Below are 21,013 nucleotides of genomic sequence, written 5' to 3'. Positions count from 1 at the left end.
CTGTCTGCATCAGGATAAGAAATAGTTTAAGTCATTAAAGCTATTCAGGATACACACCATTCATTTAATGCCACTGATACCTGATTTCATACCTCACTGCTTGTCATTTCTGGTCTGTAAAATCCAGTGCTCTGGTAGATGGGAATTCCTAGCCCTAGAATAGGAAATACTGTTTTCCAAATACACCTTTCCCCCTGTGCCTCCAGAACACAGAAATGGCAGCAACTGTCTTTAAAAGCAGAAACCTGCAGCTATGAAACCTACTATGAGACCTCCAAGGCTTTTGGCTGTGTAGACACTACCTCCCTTACAAATACCTGAACAGGCTGCAAGGGAACAGACAGTGAACACAGATGAGATGTGGATCACTCAGTCCCCCTTTCATGACATGGCGTAAGATGGATTTATTCCCAAGAGACTTGTCTAGCAAGACTGAAGACTCAAAATTGTCCATCGCGTAAGGTCCAAAGCAGCATTTGTAGTACTTTACCAGCAGCACAGCTTTGTTTGGGTAAGAGCACCTGTAATTTTTGCACAATTACTGGAACTGAGTCTGGAGAAAGCCAACATAAGCAGACACGTACCTGTAACTATTAGCGGAAGTTACAGCTTGGGGGGAATGTTGGAAGAGGTTCAAAGAAAGGAAGAGGAGAAACAAACTGCACAGCTCAAGTTTAAGTCTTGTCCCCAAGAAGGGGGTTGGACAAGGTAAGAAGAGGGGAAAAAAACAACCAAAACCAAAACCAACAAAAAGCCATGAACACAGCATTTCTCTAAGTCAACAGAGGATGTGATAATAAAAAAAAAAAGCCCACTACTTCCCAGTTTAAGAAAGCACACAGCCAAAATTAGTGTCTGCTATTTGCAGATGGAACCAAACAGGAAAACAAAGGCAATGCCTTACTACAGGTATTCCACAACTAAACTTAAAAAGTGGGGCAAAACCCAAGTCCCAGGAAGACAGATGGAACACCAAATCTCTCATTCTCAACCTGTATTTTATCCTGGACAAGTGAGAACTGAAATCCTTCAGGTTCCCTCAGATCTCTACAGGATCATCCAAGGCCCTAAATTTGACACAGCAGTCTAAAGATGCAGAAAAGGCCACTGCCTGAATATTCATCAGTACCAAGAGAAGTTAGGTATCCAATGATATTGCAAGGCTAAGTAGGAACCTAGCTGCATCTTTAAGCAACTCTGTCAGATTTGGCCCCAGGTCCAAGCCACTCAACCCCCTGCGCCCCGATTTGCACTACTGTAAAAGGAAAAATAATACCTCACAGGCTTGTGAGGCTTACCTGCTTAATGTATGCAAAGCTCTTTAGCATTTTCCTCCCATCCCCTCATAGATGTGCTAATCATCACATTACTACTATTCCAGGATAATGACTTTAATGTGGTGACTTACAGAAGAAGCCTCTCAGCAGGGTGATTTTCATCTGAAGGCTCCCGCACCAGGTGCTGGTGGGGGGTTTGAATTTTTGACTGCATGGCTCAGGGGCCAGATTTTGCAGTAATCTCTTGGCTTCCTGCCCTATCACAACCATATTGTGATACCTTCTCAAGCAAGGAATTTGAAAAAGGCACTGAAACAACATGAAAGTGAACACAGGACCTTGAAGTTCACTGTTTAAGCCTGAATTTGGAATCTAAAGATTTTTTTTATTTTTTTTAATGATGTGGTAGGTTAAAATAGCCTTTGTTTATTTGGCTTTTATCATATCCTACTTACTTAGCACAATTAATGACTGACCAACAAAATGGGACATTTAGAGCCCAATATCAGGTCTAAGATGCTTGTTTCTCACATGTGGTTTATGCCTTTTTGAACACTCCAACACACTAAGGATGCTGATGGCAGAAAATCTGTATTTAGCCTGCATGCTGCCCACAATCAAGTGCTTGCAATTGTGGTTTTATAAACACTTGAAATAAGTGATTCATAAGGCAACTTAATAGGATGGGCTTCTCCCAAATGCATTGTGGAGGCCAGCGTAAGTAGCAGCTTATTGTAGAAAAGCACTACCCACTTCATTACGAAGGCAGTCGATTTAAGCAACTATACAATGAAATAGACACTATTATTTAAAATAGAAATGTATTTTGCTTTTATTGTACAAATTACTAGGAAAAAGCAGTCCTCTGCTTATTCAGTTTCTCTTATTAGATCCATAACATGGTCTACAGAAACAAAAAAAAGTTTGCCCAGTGTACTAATAGTAGTGGAATAGTATTAATTGTAGTAGCAAAATGAAATACATAGTAAAATATAGTAAATGAAGTAGTAAAGAAATTCAATAAATGAAGTAAAATGTAGTAAATGAAATAGTAAAATGGAAGTGTAGTAGTAAAATAAAGACATTTGGAATTTAAGGTATCACCTTTCTGATGACTTTACCTATACAAAATTAGTTTAGTACAATGTTCAAACCTTTGACTCATTTCTGCCAAGAATATTTTATTCTACTTCTCAAACTAGAAGCCATTTATCAGCAAGTATCATACTTTTATTTCCCCTCGTTGGTATTTTACAATAGGTACGAACAACAACAGCCCCCCCCCCAAATGGAAAAAAAAAAACAAAAACACAACAAAAAGATGTTGTTATGCATCAAGCTTCTACTAATATTTGCCAGCTACCTCATCACTGGACAACTGCATCCGAGTATTTCTGAACTGCATTTAGATGTAATCAGAGGAGTGCTATTCGTACAACATTGTGTGTGACAGTTAAAACTGCACTTCATGGATTTTTGTATTTTCCATTTTCATGGATTTTTCCTTTTGTGATGTGTTTTGTTAGTTCTGAACTAATTACACGGTAATACAAAGAAACAGAACTATTTTTAAAGTATTTCCTTTTCTTTGCTGCTTCAAGTCAGGATGCTGATATGATTATGCACTTCTACACTTCTGCTGGTAGATGGTGGTGGTGGGGATTATGACTTATCCTCTCTGATCCAAAGTTGGGAACAGAATGGAAAAAAAAAGTTACATTTGCTTCTAGCTTCATCACTCTGTAGGATGTTCCTTGCATTGAATGAGAAAGCTGGGAGGAAAGGAGGTAAGACAACTGCAATAACAAGCAAACATACTAACACTCAAGGTAATTTTCTAAAACAAAAAGCAGAAAGTAACTGACAGCAACAGTAACAGCCCAGAGTAGCAATCAGTCTTTTTTTTATCTTCTCATTTCTCGTCTCTGGAGGGAGCATCCAAGATTAAGACTGCACACACCTCCAAAACGAGTGCTGAAGTATGACGCCCCATTGAGACTACTGGTTCTTCAGCTGATTTAGCAGAAGAATGTCCCTTTACAAACCTTCAGCACTTTTACATGTCTTTATTGAAGTCCACAAAGATGTAACTGTGATTTGGATGACTTACACCAATTCCTTTTTTTGCAACATAGATAGCGTGGTAATCAGACAAAAAACAGATACTAATATTTTGCTGCAGAACTACAAACAACTCTTTAAATGGAGAAAACCTTAAGAGAGAATCACTCAACACAAAGCTGCTGTAGTGAAAGCTCATCAGATCAAGAAGAAACATGCTGATACTCCTTTTAAGTTCCTGCATTCTCGTAGCTAAGGATTCCTATAATCCTTTTAGCATCCTTATAATCCTTTTTGGGATGAAACTGTTAATAGAAGTAATTATGCCTGAGGAAACAGATCTCCGGCATAAATTGAATAGCACAGTTCAGCTGGAAAATACTTCCAAGACAATAAGTAAAAAGATATTTGCTGTCCTGTGGCTGTTACAAAACAAAACAACAAAACAGGTACACCTTATCAGAAAGTTTTTCATATGAATCTGTACTGCAAAAGATCTTTCACAACATAGAAATCATGATACTTAATATTAAAAAGGCAAAACACACCATCGTGATCATTTTAAATACAAGCGTGCAACATAAACAATACAGTATTATCTGCTTATGTTTACCTTTGTGAACAACAGGAAGCAGCTATGACAGCAACTGAACAGCAAGTGAAAACAGAACTAGTAATCAGTAAGTAATAGTTACAACCTTGTGGCAAAAAAGCAACTTTGAGGAGATTGTGTACAAACTGTCTATACTAGAAACAAAACCTTAATATGCTTTTAAATAAGGAGATTTTATTTTTGATTCTACACTGAAGTATGTACTGGATGCAAATATTATGGATATGATGAGAAACCAGTAATTTTCATATGAATTCAGCTCAGTTACATATGCTGAATAGAAGCATAATGCGACCAAATTTTCCAAAAGTATTCAAAGCACTAAAAAAAGTCACTCTTTCTTTGCCATTAACTTAGTTATAAAGAAGAAAAAAACAGACCCAAACACTGTTAACGCTCCCATTTTTACTAATCTTTTTTCCAAGGTGGGTGCTTTTTCTGGGAATACCACTTGACTGGGGTCATTCTTCTGTTCATGCTGAAGCAGATGTTCAGTCCATGTTGAAAGTACAACAAAGAAAAAAAGTTAGTGTGAAAAAGGTACAACAAAGAAAAAGAGTTAATGTGAAAGCTTCTGAAGTCTGTGATAAAGCATAATCCTAGATTCTCAGGTTCTCAGGACTGAGATATTATTTGTGTGTCCGTGCCCTACTTCAACAGAAATCACTGTGTGCAAGCCTTTATCTTATCTCACGTGCAATGATTCTGTAAGCAGTACACACTAGAAAACAAACTGTTTACAAACTGAATTCTTCTGGAGTAAAACATACTAGTAGACACTACAAAAATCAACACCAAAACATTTAAACTCCAATCATCAAATGTTTTAACCAGGACTTCTGCTATTTAATAACTAGAAAAACTGTTTATTAAAACAACAATTAAACACGTATCTGATTAATTTCAAGGAGTCTTTGAAAGCTCAAAGGGAGAGTGGAAAGTACCATACAAGTGCCTGCTCTAATGCCCACTGAAGTTGAGTGCAGCCTTGTCATGAAGTGAAACACTGGTTAATTCCTGCTTCCCTCCCTTTGTATGTAACACTTGGCAGGCTATCTCATTTACTACTATACTTTCAAAAATTGAATGCCATATACTTCATGCATACTGAAAGCCAACATCTTGTGATGACGAAGCTGAGGAAATACTACTGCAGATTTTAAGGGAATTTGTACTAACTTAGTATCTAAAGGGTTTCTCTGGTTCATTTACATTGACGCTTTTCATAATAAAATGTTTCAGTGCTCTAGAAAGCTGAAAATTTAATATTAGAATGCTTCCTATTAGTCTTCCTCAGTCACGTTCATAACACACTACGCTATTTTAGTAGAACAGGAGTTACTACATTTTTCAAAATAACCGGACGGCTAACGTTTAATGCCTGTTTAACAGTGGGTGTAGAGACACCCTGCTGCATCTTCACAGCTATAAAACCTCAAATTCAGATGACAGCAAGTGCAAGTAGCACCTAACTCAGGTCCTCCCAACCCCTCGCAACTGGCCTGCACACGCAGGAGGCAGATATATACACGCAGTTTGACTTCTGCATATGCAAACAAAGGAACATAAAGAGCTAAAAAGTTCTTTGTTAGGACCTCTTAAATGTATTTGGTGCTAAGTGATTTATTAGGAGAAAGCTGTTATATTACATTAAATTTACTTGAACTCCAGGAAATTGCATTAGTAGCATTATACTTAAGGTCCGAGTTCCACATGGCTTCATTCAGTAACAGATTCCTTTCTGACACTGATGCTCCATTTACTCTACCAGAGCAGCCATTCATTTTACTGGCCTATTACTTAACGTGACCCCACTTGACAAGAGCGTATCATTGTGTTGGTCTGAGAATGACTGATGTGGTGCTAACATCTAGCCTTGACCTCTCCCACCCTCTTCTTTTGTCACTCTGCAAAGTTATCTGGGATGCCTCCTATTCAATCCATAAAACTGCACTATCTTCCTTGGGAGTCAATAATTCCAAACAAAAGATTCCTTAATTAAGAAGTATTCAGAGTGGTTTATGCCACAGTGGCTGTCCACATGCACAGGAGTACTTCCCACTCAATTCCTTACTGTGGCAGAAAGAATAGGACTGACCACTCCTTCATTTGGAGACTCCGCACACTGTTCTGTAACATCCTAGATTATTTCACGTTCTGTTATGGAGAGGTGGAAAGAAGTGTACGAGTGGTGGATGCAGTGATCAAACTACAGCTGAAGAAGCTGAGATAGACCAAGGTACAAAACATTTCACTGATGGCTGTCACGTTCAAGATACTGCAGCCAGGTTTCTGTGTGCAACGTAACGGCCTCACGCTCACCTTCTCCATGAGGTCCTTCAGTCTGGCAACTTCTTCTCCCAACCTTTCAACGTTGGAAACCATGTCTCTGCAGACTTCAATGTATCTTTCAGTTGGTGCCCACTGCAGTGCTATCTGTTGAGAGTCAGTTATTTGCCAGAATTACTGCAAATTTTAACTTAATGCTAATTAGTTGATGTAGTATAAAAGGCAGCATCAGAACAAAAATGTAACTTCTTTAATGTTAGGTTTTCATTGTATGATTTATGCATGACATTGATCTACTACTCTTTCAGCCTTTGTGGGAAGCTGCTGTCACCTGAATTCCCCTATCAGGGGAAACACTGAGTAACAGCTTTACGTTCTTTAATAGGGCAGCTTAACTCTTCAAAATAAGATTTTAAAAATAATTTTACTTTAGAGAAAAAACATTGGACAGCTTTAGAAAACTAACAATGATCAAGACATTTGATTAGTATTCAAATTTTTCATTTTACGGCATAGAATAACGCTATTCCCCAAACTCTAAATCAATTATTTTTTCCCTTTAGTTGAATACCTTGTGAGAATTTTTGAGGAAATGATTATTTATGGTCTGCAGAGGAACAGTCAGCTTGCTACACTCTTTATTCAACTTCTGAAGGAACTTGAGGCATTCGTTTCCACTACCAAAACAAAACCATATTCTATTACTTGTAGAAGGGTATGCCTTTTTGCAAGCTAAAATCATCTGTGCATTTCCAGCATTGGCTAGTAAATGAATCAGACATGCAGTTTCATTATATTAAAAAAAATAAATCTATCCTGTTTAACACGTAATACTACATTTAACATCTTGGCAAGTTTGGCAAGTTACACACTTTGATCGTCTGTTCCCCCGACCCGAAAGGGTAGCAAATCCTAAAGTTACCTGGAATATTCAGCTGCATACAAAACTGAAAAAGCATCATCCGAAAGTTTTTGTGAAACAATTCTGTTGACCTCCACTTCTATTCCCTCACTCTCACCAATCCTGTTTTTAATCAACTTAAGAAATTTTGTACCGGATTATGCCTAATAACCCCAGAACACTGCCTTCCTGTTCATGCGGGCATACAGATCAGTCTTCCAACACCAGGAGCAGAGAGTTTAGTCAACTTTATGCTGAATTATCAATATTCATTACCCAGAGATGACATTTTTGAAAAGGACTGGGTGTGTGTGGGGGGGGAATAGTAGTATTCTCATGGAGTCATTTAGTTTCCAGCACAGTGAAAAAATGAAGAATCTGTTACTGACTTGGGACCTGGATCTGACAATACTTTCCTTCAAGACTAAAATACCTTACGTTATCTGCTTCGAAGAAAAAAGTATACTCAGTGCTCAAAAGACACGAAGATCACTGAAAATCAGTTTGATCAGTCTCCAAAGAGTGAAAGAAAGGATATAGAAATTTAACAGGCTAATTTCAATGCCAAGATTTTAGATCTCCCATGTGAGAGTGACTCAATTCTTTTTACTTTATGTGCCAGAAGGAACCCAAAGTGTCAGTTCCAAGTCATGGTGCAAGCCAGAAAGTTGCTGCCATTGACTGGGCAAAAGAAGAGGATGGGGGGGGGGAATAGGTAAGATCATCCAAACTTCTCAAACTTCTCAGAAGTGCCTTTGTCACCAGTAGAACAGTTTCAGCTACCTGTAAGCTATTTAGGTGAGTAACATCAGGCCCAAAACAAAAGACAATATTAAGCTGGCATTTCCCTATCACAGGACTTCATTACATCTGGGAGAGTGTCTGAGAAGAGGCTGCATTTAGCCCACAGATTGTTTGCATTCAGCTCTCAAGTTTTCCCTACAACACCCCTCCCAAACAAGCACTATTAAGCTGCCTACTGGCAGAACACTGCTTCCTAAAAACAGCTGGGAGCCTGGGGCCTGATCTACTGCTGCATCTACACGGGAGGACAGGCGAGTCTACAGACTCAACTCTTTGGGAACCATTCTGCACCTAGGACTTGTTCCACCAAGATGATCTGTCAGGAAGGGAGAAGGAAAAGTGTGACAATAAAAGCAGAACACAGCTCTCACTCGGTGTTACCCACAACCAGGATTATACTGCTTTATACCTGTTCTGGAATTATTTCCTTTAGTTTTCATTTCATATTTGCTTCTTTCCACCTAGAAAGGTATCTTTTAACTAGCTAGGATCAGTTGCAGCACCTTCTGTCACAAAGTAAGTTATTTTTCTTGAGAATCCCTCCAGAATTCCTACATTAAGTATTTCATGGACATGAAAAAGAGGGAAAAATATTTGCAAAACTTCTTTATTATACCAATATGGATCTTAAACATTTTCATGGAATTCCTATCTGTCGCAGTGACATGTTATTTCCATTTCCAAATACTTCTAAATGGAAGTAACGTTTTCAAAATATAATTGCTTTTAAAAAGAATTAATGGCTGTCAAAACACCAGTGGCTAAACAGTGCTAGACACTCTGTGAGTTTATAATCAATCAGTTCAACATTTTCTACTATGTTAGTTTTTCTATGACTTAATGACTGATCTTCCTTCTCACAGAATGACTTTGAACAAATGGCAAGTAAAATCTTTATGTAACAGCAGGTAAACATAGCCTATGATTTTAGTCTCAAGGTCAGATGCCTAAAATACGTGTCAAGACATTTTCTATAAAACCACGCAGTGCTTGCCTTAACTCAAATGCTGCCATATTTTGTTTTGTCTTTAATCAAACAATTATTTTCTGGTTTTGAGAATAACGTATGTTCTAAATGCATACTGTACAAATAAGTCTTTTTGATGACTATGTTACTGGTGTATGAGACTGTACCTCATGTTATAGGTATCATAATTCCCCCCCATAGATGGCTTTGCATGCAATTATTGGTAACTTTTTTTTTTTTTATTTCTCCACTTATTATGCTTTTTTTTTTTTTTTTTAAAGCTGTACTGCTTGACTGCATATACCAAACACTGCTCACTACAGGCCAATTTGAAAAAGCATTAAAAAAAATGCATGAAGCTTGAACTGGACAAAGTCCTTTCACACTGCAGCTAATGCTCCCTTTACGAAGAATCAAAATCCTTTTATGAAAGTGCTGAACTTGGACACTGAAACATCCAGATGCCTGGTCTACTTCCTCAGCTCAGCAGCAAAGCCTTTATTTTAATTGGAAAGGCCCCCGTGTTGTGGAGAAGAAAGAAGCAGCTAACAGAGGAGCAGTGCAGCTACTAGGCAAGAATTGCCCTCTTAACTAGTAGTACACTAGCTGACAAGAAGGTATCTCCAGAAGGGTGAACCTAAATTCGAGTCTAGGTCTCCTTTAGCAAAACTATTACACAGCAAAATAGAGGATAAGAGGTTTAAGAAACCTTGACACCTTTACACTTCCTACAGCCTTCAATCTTCTTTTAGTGGCAGATATGGGAACTGTTCTACTAGTGCTTAGGGGACTGATTAAGTTTAATAAGGCTGCAGGAGGATGCTTCTCCCAGCACAGGCCTGGCTTTAATGGGACTGCACAAGACTATACCAGAATGAAGTACAACAGGTACTGTAGAGTTGGTACTAAAGCCCTATAAAGTTTTCTTTCTATCTCTGTACCTCTTTTTATTGCATTTTAAACTCAAATTTAAGTACTGAAGAGTCTGTCTTGTTTATAGATACAACGGAGAATTACAGAGACCACATCAATTAGAGTCTGCAAGGGTCAAAAATGCACTTGAAGCATGGGTAAGGGAAGAAGGCAAGACTCCACTTCCTTGAAGACATATGAAAATCTGCTCACTGAAGCTGATCAGAAAAAATAAAGAATGAGTTAACGCTGGAGTCAGAGAAGCCACGTGTGATATAAACACACTTAGTGAAACCCCAGCACAGCAAGGCCACGTTACCCTACTTGGGGTACAGAGAAAGTATTTATGACTCAGAGATGACCAAAGCAATTGCATAAGATAGCAATATAACCCATAAACAGAGTCCTAACAACAGTAATCTAGTCTTTTAACTTTCCTTGTACAAAATGCAGACTACCATCTCTCAAAATGCACTAACTCTCATGAATGCTTATACATGAGGTAAGGTGAGAAAATCTTAGCTCTGTGCTGAAGAAAACACTGCAGTTACTTGAATAGTTTGTATTTCACTTTACTTTCCTTAGATACACATTTATTACCTGAATTCCATCTTCTCTACTTCAGGGAGATCTCCAATTCTTATTTCTTTCACTTGTAGCTCTTTAATAGCATCTAGGAGCTTCTGTTGATCTACAGCATTTGTAATGCCCATCTAAATTTAAAGAATTATTTTGTATTTATAATTTAGTTTTAATATATATTACACATAAAACAGCTCAGTACTATTTGAGTCAAAATAAGTTACCTTTAAGTTAATGCAGTCAACTACAACATTTGTAACTTCGAAAGTTTGTAACTTTGAAAGGACAACAACACAAAATTTAAACTATTTAATGATGGAAAACAAAACAGCAAGAACCCAGTGGGAGTCAAAACTGACACTGCACTTTGAAAAATCTGTTCATTACAAAAAAGAAACTACTGTTAGCTGTTAAGTACTCCTACATTGTTAGGATGCTATGCTTAGGTATTTCAGAATCATCTAAGACATGATCCTGTTAAGGACTTGGCTACCATGTAATACTCTACAAAAGCAGACTTTCTATGTATCTGAGAGACAGCATACTTATAAAATCAGAATACGTTTCTCAGCTCAAATTGAGACCAGGTATTATAAGCCTAAGTGCTGCTCAACATAGGCTTATACAGTCCCTATGACTTCATTTCTCATTCTCCAGCAGAGTACCGAGGATCAGCAGGAACGGGCCACTCCGCAGTTTCAGACTGCAGGGATGCCACCGGCTCCAAAGCTGGGACCTAGGGGGTTCTTGCTCATGTTCTTGCGGTCTGAAACTCATGTCGCACATGAACCATGAGCTGTCCCTAGCCTAGAGTTTCTGATGGTCAGTGTTCATCATGACTCCATAAAAGCAGTCCTTTAAGTTCTTTGCCAGGTGTTCAGAAGTGACAGATAACACGCAGAACTATGAGATCACAAGTTTTCTTTAGACATTTCAAATTGATGTTATAGATCAATAGACAGTAACTAAAGTTTTCAGCAATTTCCATTAGGTTTTCACACGTTCCTGAACAAATTGCACTCAAGTCTCTTTGGTAAACATCACTAGCAGCCTTAAGATAGAAAAAAAATGGATTTCCTAGAAATAAACTTTTTATGCCGAGCTGTAAATTTATTAGCTCTCAACTTTTTCTTGTGGAGCCCTATCTAATATGAACTAATATTTTCTTAATGTTTACAAAGCAAAGTGACATCTATCAGCAGTAACCTGATTTATGGGCAGCGAATTTACTTTTAGTTATGATTAACACATCAAATAAACTCCTCCAAGGACAGAGTGGCAATTATTCTTGAGTATTAAAAATATCTGGATTGAAGCAGGAAGTATTAAGATAATTGGAATTGATTTTGACGCAACCTTCTCATTCCTGGAACAAACAAGTCAGGACACTGCTTTCTGATCAGTGTATCAAGACTATGATGTAATTTGTATCCCTGAAAATGAAACAGCTTTGCTCTGTGAGGGTATCAGTTGACTGAGCACCACCACACCTTGAAGATATGGCTTATTACGTAAGGAGTGTCATAAAAGTCGTTATTGATAAAGTCCTCCGTCACCACAGTCCTTTCTGAATCTACAAGTCCTAGGTGCAGAATTTAAGAAAGCGGATATACCAGTGCAATCTACTTCCCCACAGCAGGCATGTTTTCCCTTTCCAGCCCATCTATGCTGAACACGAGGGTTTACCAAGAATCTGACCATTCGTGTGATGATGAAAGGCACAGAATGCCAAGTATACAAAGCCTCTCTTCTTCTTTATGGATAAACAAGCTTTTAAGCTGATGTCAGTTCAATCGTACTCTGCAGTCCACCTAATGCCAAATATTATTTTGAAATAACCATACATGTAAGAACGCAAAAGCGTTGCACCAGGACTCGCTTGTGTCTGTTGAACAGACTATGCAATCTTAGGCACATCAGCTAACAACACTTCACTCAAGTAAAAGCAAACCAGAAAACCCATGAAAACCCACGTGCCAGCATCAACACGACTTTTCTGTCAATCTTTAGGCAGAAATAAAAGAAGAGGTGAATAACATTACCTCAAGAAAAAGACGGCTTACTTCTCAGATAACACCCGTGAGGTTTTATGCTAAGTCTTGCATCTTTGCCATATTGCCCAAATGGTCACTTTTTTTTTTTTTTTTTAACAACTTCAAAATACTCTGCCTTATAGAATATGCTTTTTTTGTGGGGGAAGGTGTAAGGAGAGTCCTGGTACTATGATATGGAAGTATGCAGATCAGATAACTCTCTAATGATGAAGTTAAATCCTTGGCTTATATATCTTGATGTGTCAAATTTTTATTATGCTTTCTCAAATCCAGAAGAACATGCCAGTTTCTCTTATTCTAAACTAACAGACGTGAGAACGGAGCCTTCTCAGTCCAAAATGCATCAAGAAATAAAATTATTCGTGCCACTGTCCTCTGAGATGAATACTTAAAGAAGATGCCCGCCTGCCCCCCCTCCCCAAATATCTAAGTGTCATGAGAAGCACAGAACCAAACAGCCATGTCCCAGTATGTTGAACAGACTTGTCTCAGTAGAGAACAGTTTATAACTTGGAGGAATGCAAGGATTTCAGCTTGAAAGAGTCATTGTTTAGGCTCTGTTGTAGAATACAGATAAAGATATTTACAGAGAAAATATCTTTCTGATATTGTTTGATGGAGAAAAGTGTCTCATGTTAGTGACAGGATTTTTTCTCCGCTTCTTTGGATAAAAAGCAGCATGGTTCAGAGGCATCCATCAGAGGTCATCATTAATCTTTGCAGTAATAAGATCCAGGCTCTTTAAAAGAGCTGGCTGTTAGTGGAAGATCTGCCATCACACTAAAACCTTTCAACTCTAGAGTTATGAGGAAACAGATTAGATTTTTTTCTATCAGTGGAGTGGGGGGAAACTGTTACTAGAGCTTGAAAACTAGAATCAAGAATTTAGGGTAACTTATGAAGTGGTGAGAAGCCAGGAGCATTACATGTATGTCATTTAAAAAAAAAATCTTGAGTTGAAGACTAATTAATTTATGTCCATGCACAAAGCATGACGTGTTTTCCAGGTACTGCTTCCTGCTGTTGCTGAGGCAAGAGGCAATGAAGTTCTGCTCCTACAGATATGGTTTTCCTGTGCGAGAACAGCTGAACCAGGTATTTATTTTGGTGTGTTCCCAAAAGTTCTTTGTTATAGGAAGCCCCCAACACATTACAACACTGAAACAGAAGTCATCAGTTTATATGAAAAACATTACATCTCTTCAGTAATGATAAGGCTCAGCTATTCACTGAAGTCCATAACCCTCTCCCCCTCCTTCAAAGTCCCCATGACAAAAACAAATAACAATGATCACAACGTCAAAACAGGTGATCGATTTGAACACATATTCAGGTTTGCAGTTTAATGCAATCACAAGATTGCAAACCAGCTCACAAGTCACGAGAAGAAAAACCACAAAAATGTCTTAAGAGTGGAATTCCTGTAAAGGGGGGGGCTTTACAGATTCAGATGAAGCCCACGCTGCAATGCTGCCCAGCAGACAATCCCAAAGCTTCAAGAAAAGCGCAGATGCTGACATGCCTTGTAATATTTATGTCTACATGAACTCTCAGAGAAACCTCTTGATCGACAGAACTCCCCACAGGTACCCCCTCTGAGAATACAGGTATTTCTGAGCTCTGTCAAAACACTGACAACACCAAGTCTACTCAGTTACAAGATAAACCTTCATGCAAAACATCCTTATGACACCAGCACTGAAAGAACAGCAACATCTGCAGGTAACTCTCGATTCCGCCTGCTGGAACACATGCGTCCACTGGACCACGTGCGTTTTGGTACCGTCCCAGGGTAAAACAACAAACCAGAGTAGGGAAAAAAAGTTTACACTGAGGATGCATGTGGCTAATACGTGAAGCAGGCCTCAGGCGGCTTGGTTAAGAAGGCCTCTTCAGTATCCTGGCTCAGGCACAGAGTGCAGCCTGAACTAGTTACAGTGTTTTAAGGAGACTGCTAAGATTGGATTTCATTATGGCATCCTCCTTTAGGTGGAGGAAGTTTTTCCCAGAGCAGTAACTCCAATAAGCCTAAGGAAAATGCAATCACCTTATTTCTACTACAAACTGAAACCTTACAATTGCTTATCAGTTTCTCCTACACAACAGTGAAATACTCAACTTCCCAAATGTAGGAAACTGTAAGAAATCCAATCTTTTTTTTTTTGGTTAAGGATTTACAAGTCTGTGGGATATGAGATGCCACAATACAAAAGATCCTACCATCTCACTAAGTGGACCACATTTAAAGCGGTTATTTAGGATTATCTGCTGATAATACAAGCACTGATTTCCATTCAGGAAAAACATGCTTACATACTAACAATGCTAACAACTAAAATTCCAAACTGAACTATTTCCTGCTCACCCCAACTCCTACATCATTACAGCAAGAATACTGGGGGCCTCCAATTCATACTCAGGCAAAGAATATCCAAGAATTCAACTCACAGTATTTGAGGCTGGTCTGTGGGATTACATACTTTAGAAAACATCTCTCTATATATAGAAATTCAAGTTGCTGTACAGGATTTTGAAAACAGACCTTTAAAGAATTCTTAGAAAGTTAGACATTTGTAAGGAAAAGATACTAAAGCCATTTAAGAAAGAGGAGGAAATTTTCAGAACTGACCTGTATTAACTCTTCTTTTTGCATGATCAGAAGTTGCCTTAAATATACATCTCTTTCCTGTATAAGGCAAAAGGTTTTCTGTCATCAAAAATAATTTTAAAAGAAAATACTGACTTGACTTAATCTTTTTCCCCACTTACGTTTTACTTCAGTTTTCAGATACAAGAACAACTGTACAACACCATTACCAACGAAACACAGGAGTCCTCCAGTTTAGAAACATCATGTGTTATGACTGACTAATAACCAAAACTAATCCACTGCAGCGTACCTTTATACTCCAAACATAACTTGAAATTAATACACTTATTTGAATTAATATTCTAGAAACAGAACTTCTGCTGATGCTTAAGGTGCACCTGTTTTCAAGAATTCCTTTACAGATAGCAGATAAATCACAATCTTACCTTCAATAATCCTATTAGGTGTTCTAGACCAAGACCATGTAAAAATACTTCCATGTCATCCAAAGCTGAATAGAAACTGTAAATATAATAAGATTCAAGGTGAAAACAATGGAAAATTAAAGCAAAAAGATATCCTCAACAATACATTGCAGAAAAAATCCCAGACAAAGCACTGTCAGACCTAAACCTGCACCTATCTACTGATAACAGTAGTCTCTCAAAAGCATCATGGAGTACAGCTTAACCTATCAAAATTTCATAATTTTGTTTCTGGTCTATTAGGTAGAAAGTAGAGTTGAGCCTGAAGAAAACTACTTTCATAAATGAATGTCACTGTTTAGTAGCAAAACATTCCAAATGAATTTTAAAGTTGCTCACAAAAGCCTGAAAAATTTCTAAGTGCGGTTTAAGATAAACTGTGTGTTCCTATCAGCTAATCTTCATGCAAACTGGATTCAGCCCACAGCTGTTACCCCTTTAAACCAGCTCCATTTAAACAAAAAAACATTATCAAGAAAACAGGAATGCCTGTATTAAAGATAGCAGAAATCAGTCCAGTAACAAATTTGTTGTCAGAAGGCTACTGTTCAGAAGTTAGACTGATGAAGCAGAGTCACTCATAGTAAGTTCACAGTTTAACATTTATAAACAAAGATAAATCATGAATTCCCCACATTAGTAAAAGACATAAAAATTTTAAAGGTTTAAACAGCTTTCAACAATCAGATGAACAGTTGTAATGAACAGAATTAAACTAAAAAGCAAATGATACAAAAATCAAAAAGGACTGCTGCAATTGCGATAGCAATCCTTCACCAACATCTTGAATTTAGAGATAGTTTGCTCTGTCTTCTTCTTGGCCCTGAAATTAAGGTTAGCCTTTGATGTGAAAAGGAGGCAAAGTCATTAAGTTCCTACCATTAAAATTTGTTAATTTTTTTTTTTCTGAATACATAAGAAAACATTTCAAGTTTGCACACTGAGAATTCTCGGTAATTCTGTGGGCATACAGGGTCAATTTCAGCAGACAAAATATAGGAAGCGTTTAAAATAGTTTTAGCAGAGTTTAAAGATACTGCCCCTACCACGAAGTTGGGCAGAATTGTGTCATTATCCCTCCCCCCACTGATGCCTCCAAACTGGGGCGAGGAGGTAAACAACCTGCAGTGATCAACTTTGCTTTTTATTTAGGCACTCAAAGCATCTAGTTGGCACAGGTCTGGGGAGTCCTTTGGTAACTCAAGGCTTGTAGGACAAGGAAAGGACATTTATTCAGCATCTGTATGTTCACTTGAAAGCCTCTCAACAAGATGATGACTCTTTAGAGAAGAGTAATCTGAAGTTTGAGAGAGCAAATTCTTGACAGGTGTTTGCCTCCTTGAACAGTACAGGCACCTGGAGCCAGGACAATTCTCGTTCAGGACAGCAGAAGGCAACGACGGAAGCTACCCTCACTACCTAATGATCAGAAACGAATGACAGCAGCGTCGATGCCAGGTTATGCTCACTGACCACGCACTGTGGGGCACAACTGATACCCAGCACAAGATGATGCATAAGGAGCAGATCGGAGAGGAAATGGAAATTTAGAAGCCAACTGGCAACGCCTGTGATGAAAATTATGCAGACAAATGGCAGGAAGGAGGTACTCAGCTTGAGGAAATATGATGGAGTAAACAAAGGTAGAGCATACTTCTTGACCATCATCAGATGAAAAAAAACCTCACTCTTTGTGCATGTGTGTGTGTGTAAATTAATAAACAACCATTCCCTCATACACAGCTTAACAGCCAGACATCCATTAGACTCAGAGGGACTGCTTTCTGGAACCAGGAGTCACACTAATCACCAGAAACGATACAGACAAAACTGGTAGAGTTTAGAAGCCTACTAATGCAGTGAAATCCTACAAGTGCAAAACTGCATAATACAGAGCTAGATCTGCATGGTCGGACATCTGGCTACCAAAAACTATTTAAGTGGGCTACAGGATTTCAGTGTCTTATTTTAAAAGCTTATCAAGATTACCAAGACATTGGTACAATGCCCTCTAGCCACCATCAGGTTTCAACAGCACAGAATTTGGATAAAGGCTGCATGGTGCTAACTCACTTCCTTATTTTATTGGTAACATGCAAGAACAAAGAGGACAGCGCAGATAACTGACTCTACAATGCCAAACCTTCACCCTGCAGCTCTATGAAGTACCTCTGAGATGACCACAGCTGAAGCCCCAGAAGATAAAAACCTTATTGAGGTAAACATTTCTCTAATGATCAAACCTGATGATGCTCTGTCTGAAATGAGGTGCCCTGACACTACCTCCAAACTGCTAGCTTGTGACCTACAGCCAGCCCCATGGTACGGAACTGTGGCATTTCAAATTCAGCATGACCTGGCTGAGCAGGAACACTGAAAACCAACCTGACCAACCAGAACAGACTGCAGAGAGACTATGGGCTCTGGAAATTGTCTTCTGAAAACTATGTCGCTCAAGGAGGAAAGTGAATGGTTTCTTGCGGACTTCTTAGCTTTACATTCTGGAACAGAACAGTGTCAGACCATCTTCAAGGTTGCTGAAGCAGGTGCTGAGTTCACCCAAAGAACACCTGCATGCTTCAGAGTCACATGTACTTCACTTGGACTTTCTCAAGGCCACCCAAGTGTCTGAATACACGTGGAAGAAAGAATGGGGCACAGCTCGTCCTGGTGGACTAACACTGAAAACAAGCATTCAGTGAAAGCATTTGAAATTTACTATCAAATGAAGTCTATCAAATGTTCAGTACTATCAAACTGAAAAAAAGTGAAGTGGCACTGGACTCTACATCAAGTCAGAGGCAGGAAAGATCTAGAGCATGCTCACTGTTCATAATGCAAAAGTGTATTAATATACTTACTGTGGCCTCTTGGTAGTGCTCCAAAATATACGCAACACGTATCAGTAAAACTTAATCACATTGATATGAACAAATACAATCTCTCAGGAATGTTTATAAACTGAAGTTATGCTATGACTTTATTTACCCAACTCTGTGGTCAGGGACAGCTGTCAGAAATTTGTAGATAGCCTCTTGCTTAATCGTTTCATGGTATTTCCCTTGTGAGTGATTTACAGCCAAAGAGAGTAAACTATAAATCTGAAAGAGCCAAAATGAATTAATTATTATTTAACTTAAAACGTGTAAAAAAATACACAGAAGTAAGACTACAAAGAGATCTATCAGAAGTTACTACACACAGAGAACAAACATCTGCCATCTCTTCTCTCTAAAAGAACTACAGTGAGGAGTTAAGACTAAGCCCAAAGAGCTTATCAAGAGCATTTCTGAATTAATCAAAATCAAAGCTCAACACTGAACTGATGTAAAGCAAAAGAATGTATGTAATGCAGTCCTAGAAGAGCTAGCATCCTGCATTTCAGAAGCAAAAGTACACCAACGTAATTATTAGTGGTTTGCAGACCAGAGTTCTACACACTCAAGGGAGTAAGTTCTCTGAAGAGCTTAAAGCATAAAGCTGTTTTAACATCTCCATTTCCAGTGCATACACGGACCCAACTTTTAGCAGTTTATAACTGATGATCTAAGTTAACTGTACCTGATGGACAAGGACTCTTTCAACTGACTAAGAAGCAAGCCTTCCGTCAAATATCATTATGCATCAGTGACTGATTCCAGAAACTGAATTGCCCCTGCGTGAGTTAAGTTACTAGAGAATCTAGCAGAACTAGTGGAACACCCAGAAGTCCAAAGGAATGGTGAGACCAAGCTTCTGAAATTCAGGTGACCAGCCAGTTTTTTGCGCACACACACACACACACACATATATACATGGTAGACTGACTCTGTCTTGCAAACAAGCCTCCATGTGGCTGCTTGCTCACTCCCCATAATGTGATGGGGTAGAATCGGAAGACCAAAAGCAAGAAAAAAATTGTGGGTCAAGATAAAGTTTATTAGTGAAATAAAATAACAAAAAAAAAGGCAAGTGATGCAAAGGTAATCACTCACCACCTCCCGGTAGCAGGCTGATGCCCAGCCAGTCTCTACGAAGTATCTACCTTGCAATCTCCCCCCACACGCATTTTTTTTTTTCTGGCTGAGCATGATGTCACATGGTGTGTAACAACTCTGGTCAGTTCAGCTCAGTGTACCCAGCTGTGCTCCCACCAGCCTACTCAGTGGCAGGGGAAGAGTGACAAACAGCCAAGGTGCACGTGCATGAAGTGACACTGCGTAAGCACTGCTCAGCAACAGCCAAACCACCGCTGCGACACCACCACCATTCGGGTCACAAATCTGGACAGCACCGTATGAGCTACTACAAAGAAAAACTCCATCCCAGCCAAAGCCTGTACAATATGCAAGGGAAAAAAATAAGCATCCTCCCAGAGCTAGTTTCTGCAGCCACAGCCTATGTGACAACCTATGGGGATGCCAACAGGATAAAGAGCAGACTCCTCATCTGGAGCTCAGGACCATTTAATATCTTGTAACATCTGCAAGACTTTGCAGTAACTGTACAAAAGCTAGCACTTAACAGGTCAGGAGGCAAGACCCACCTCTGAAACGGGAGGAGCCTGTTTTCCCTTCTGTCAAAGTCATGTTATAAGATTATACGGCCACAGCCTGCTGAACAAGTCATTTATCAAAGGCAGAAAGCATTTGTAGCCTCTTTCAGTAACCTGAGTTGACAGATCACTGAGCCTCATACACTGATCTTGCTAGCCTACGCTGACAACTTTGTGCATAGTTAACACTTCTGCTCCTGCCTAGCCCTATAGTCTTACAAGAAATAACAACAGTAAAAAAGAAAAAAAAAACTAATTACAGTGAATCCCAATTCACTAAAGCAAGTAACATTCTTAAAGAGACACTGCAAAAACCCATGTCATTGGCAAGAACAACTCAAAGCAAAATACACAAGCCTGGTTTGTCTGATCCACCATGCATCATCCAGCAACAGCGGTAAACAGATTTATTTTAGGAAAATATATGCTGTTTTCAGCAGCTCTCTTTACGCTGATAATGAGTTTCTGCTCTTCCAATGATCTGATGACCAATTTATATTGCTTTAGACTGTCTTCTCTCCTGGGAACAGATTTGGAAGGCAGCCAGTACATACTGCTGACTCCCCTTTTCCCCCTTTTAGCTTTAGCCTTTTACCTTCCAAATTCAACCACAAACTACACACTGCAAAATAGTTTAATATCTACATTCTCTCACACACTTGGGCATACAGAAGGAAACATGTTCTTTTACTACTTCTCATATCAACAGTACCAACATTAATAATCCCTTATCAAATCTGTATTTCGAAGTCAAGGATTCTACAGAAAAAAGGGAATTATCCCCAAACTTAAAAAAAAACAAAACACACAAGAACAAACCCTTAAAAGCATTCAAAGCACTGTCGTAAGTTGGGATATAACAGAAAATAGTCAGCACAGATGGAACAGGAAATGTATGCAACTAGCTGCTACAGTTTAGTTACTAAAGTAACACTTCTACAGAA

General features: G+C 38.7%; 1 protein-coding gene across 3 annotated transcripts in view; it reads right to left on the bottom strand.

Annotated features, from left to right (window-relative positions):
* Positions 1 to 3,327: 3,327 nt before the first annotated feature.
* ASZ1 (ankyrin repeat, SAM and basic leucine zipper domain containing 1) overlaps positions 3,328 to 21,013 on the bottom strand; it is a 37,892-nt gene continuing 20,206 nt past the window's right edge. For 2 of the 3 annotated variants that reach the window (XM_038179909.2, XM_038179905.2), the window contains 7 exons: positions 18,524 to 18,636; positions 15,497 to 15,572; positions 15,090 to 15,146; positions 10,425 to 10,537; positions 6,812 to 6,917; positions 6,274 to 6,387; positions 3,328 to 4,429 (listed from right to left, as the gene is read on the bottom strand). In XM_038179909.2, the coding sequence (XP_038035837.2) occupies positions 4,283 to 4,429; positions 6,274 to 6,387; positions 6,812 to 6,917; positions 10,425 to 10,537; positions 15,090 to 15,146; positions 15,497 to 15,572; positions 18,524 to 18,636 (726 nt within the window). In that variant the 3' untranslated portion in view covers positions 3,328 to 4,282. The remainder of the gene's footprint in view (positions 4,430 to 6,273; positions 6,388 to 6,811; positions 6,918 to 10,424; positions 10,538 to 15,089; positions 15,147 to 15,496; positions 15,573 to 18,523; positions 18,637 to 21,013) is intronic. The other variant, XM_027457737.3, reaches the window with a different exon arrangement.

This window comes from Anas platyrhynchos, chromosome 1 (assembly GCF_047663525.1).
Source record: "Anas platyrhynchos isolate ZD024472 breed Pekin duck chromosome 1, IASCAAS_PekinDuck_T2T, whole genome shotgun sequence".
Lineage (NCBI taxonomy): Eukaryota > Metazoa > Chordata > Aves > Anseriformes > Anatidae > Anas > Anas platyrhynchos.
This window is presented reverse-complemented; position numbering and strand designations above follow the sequence as displayed.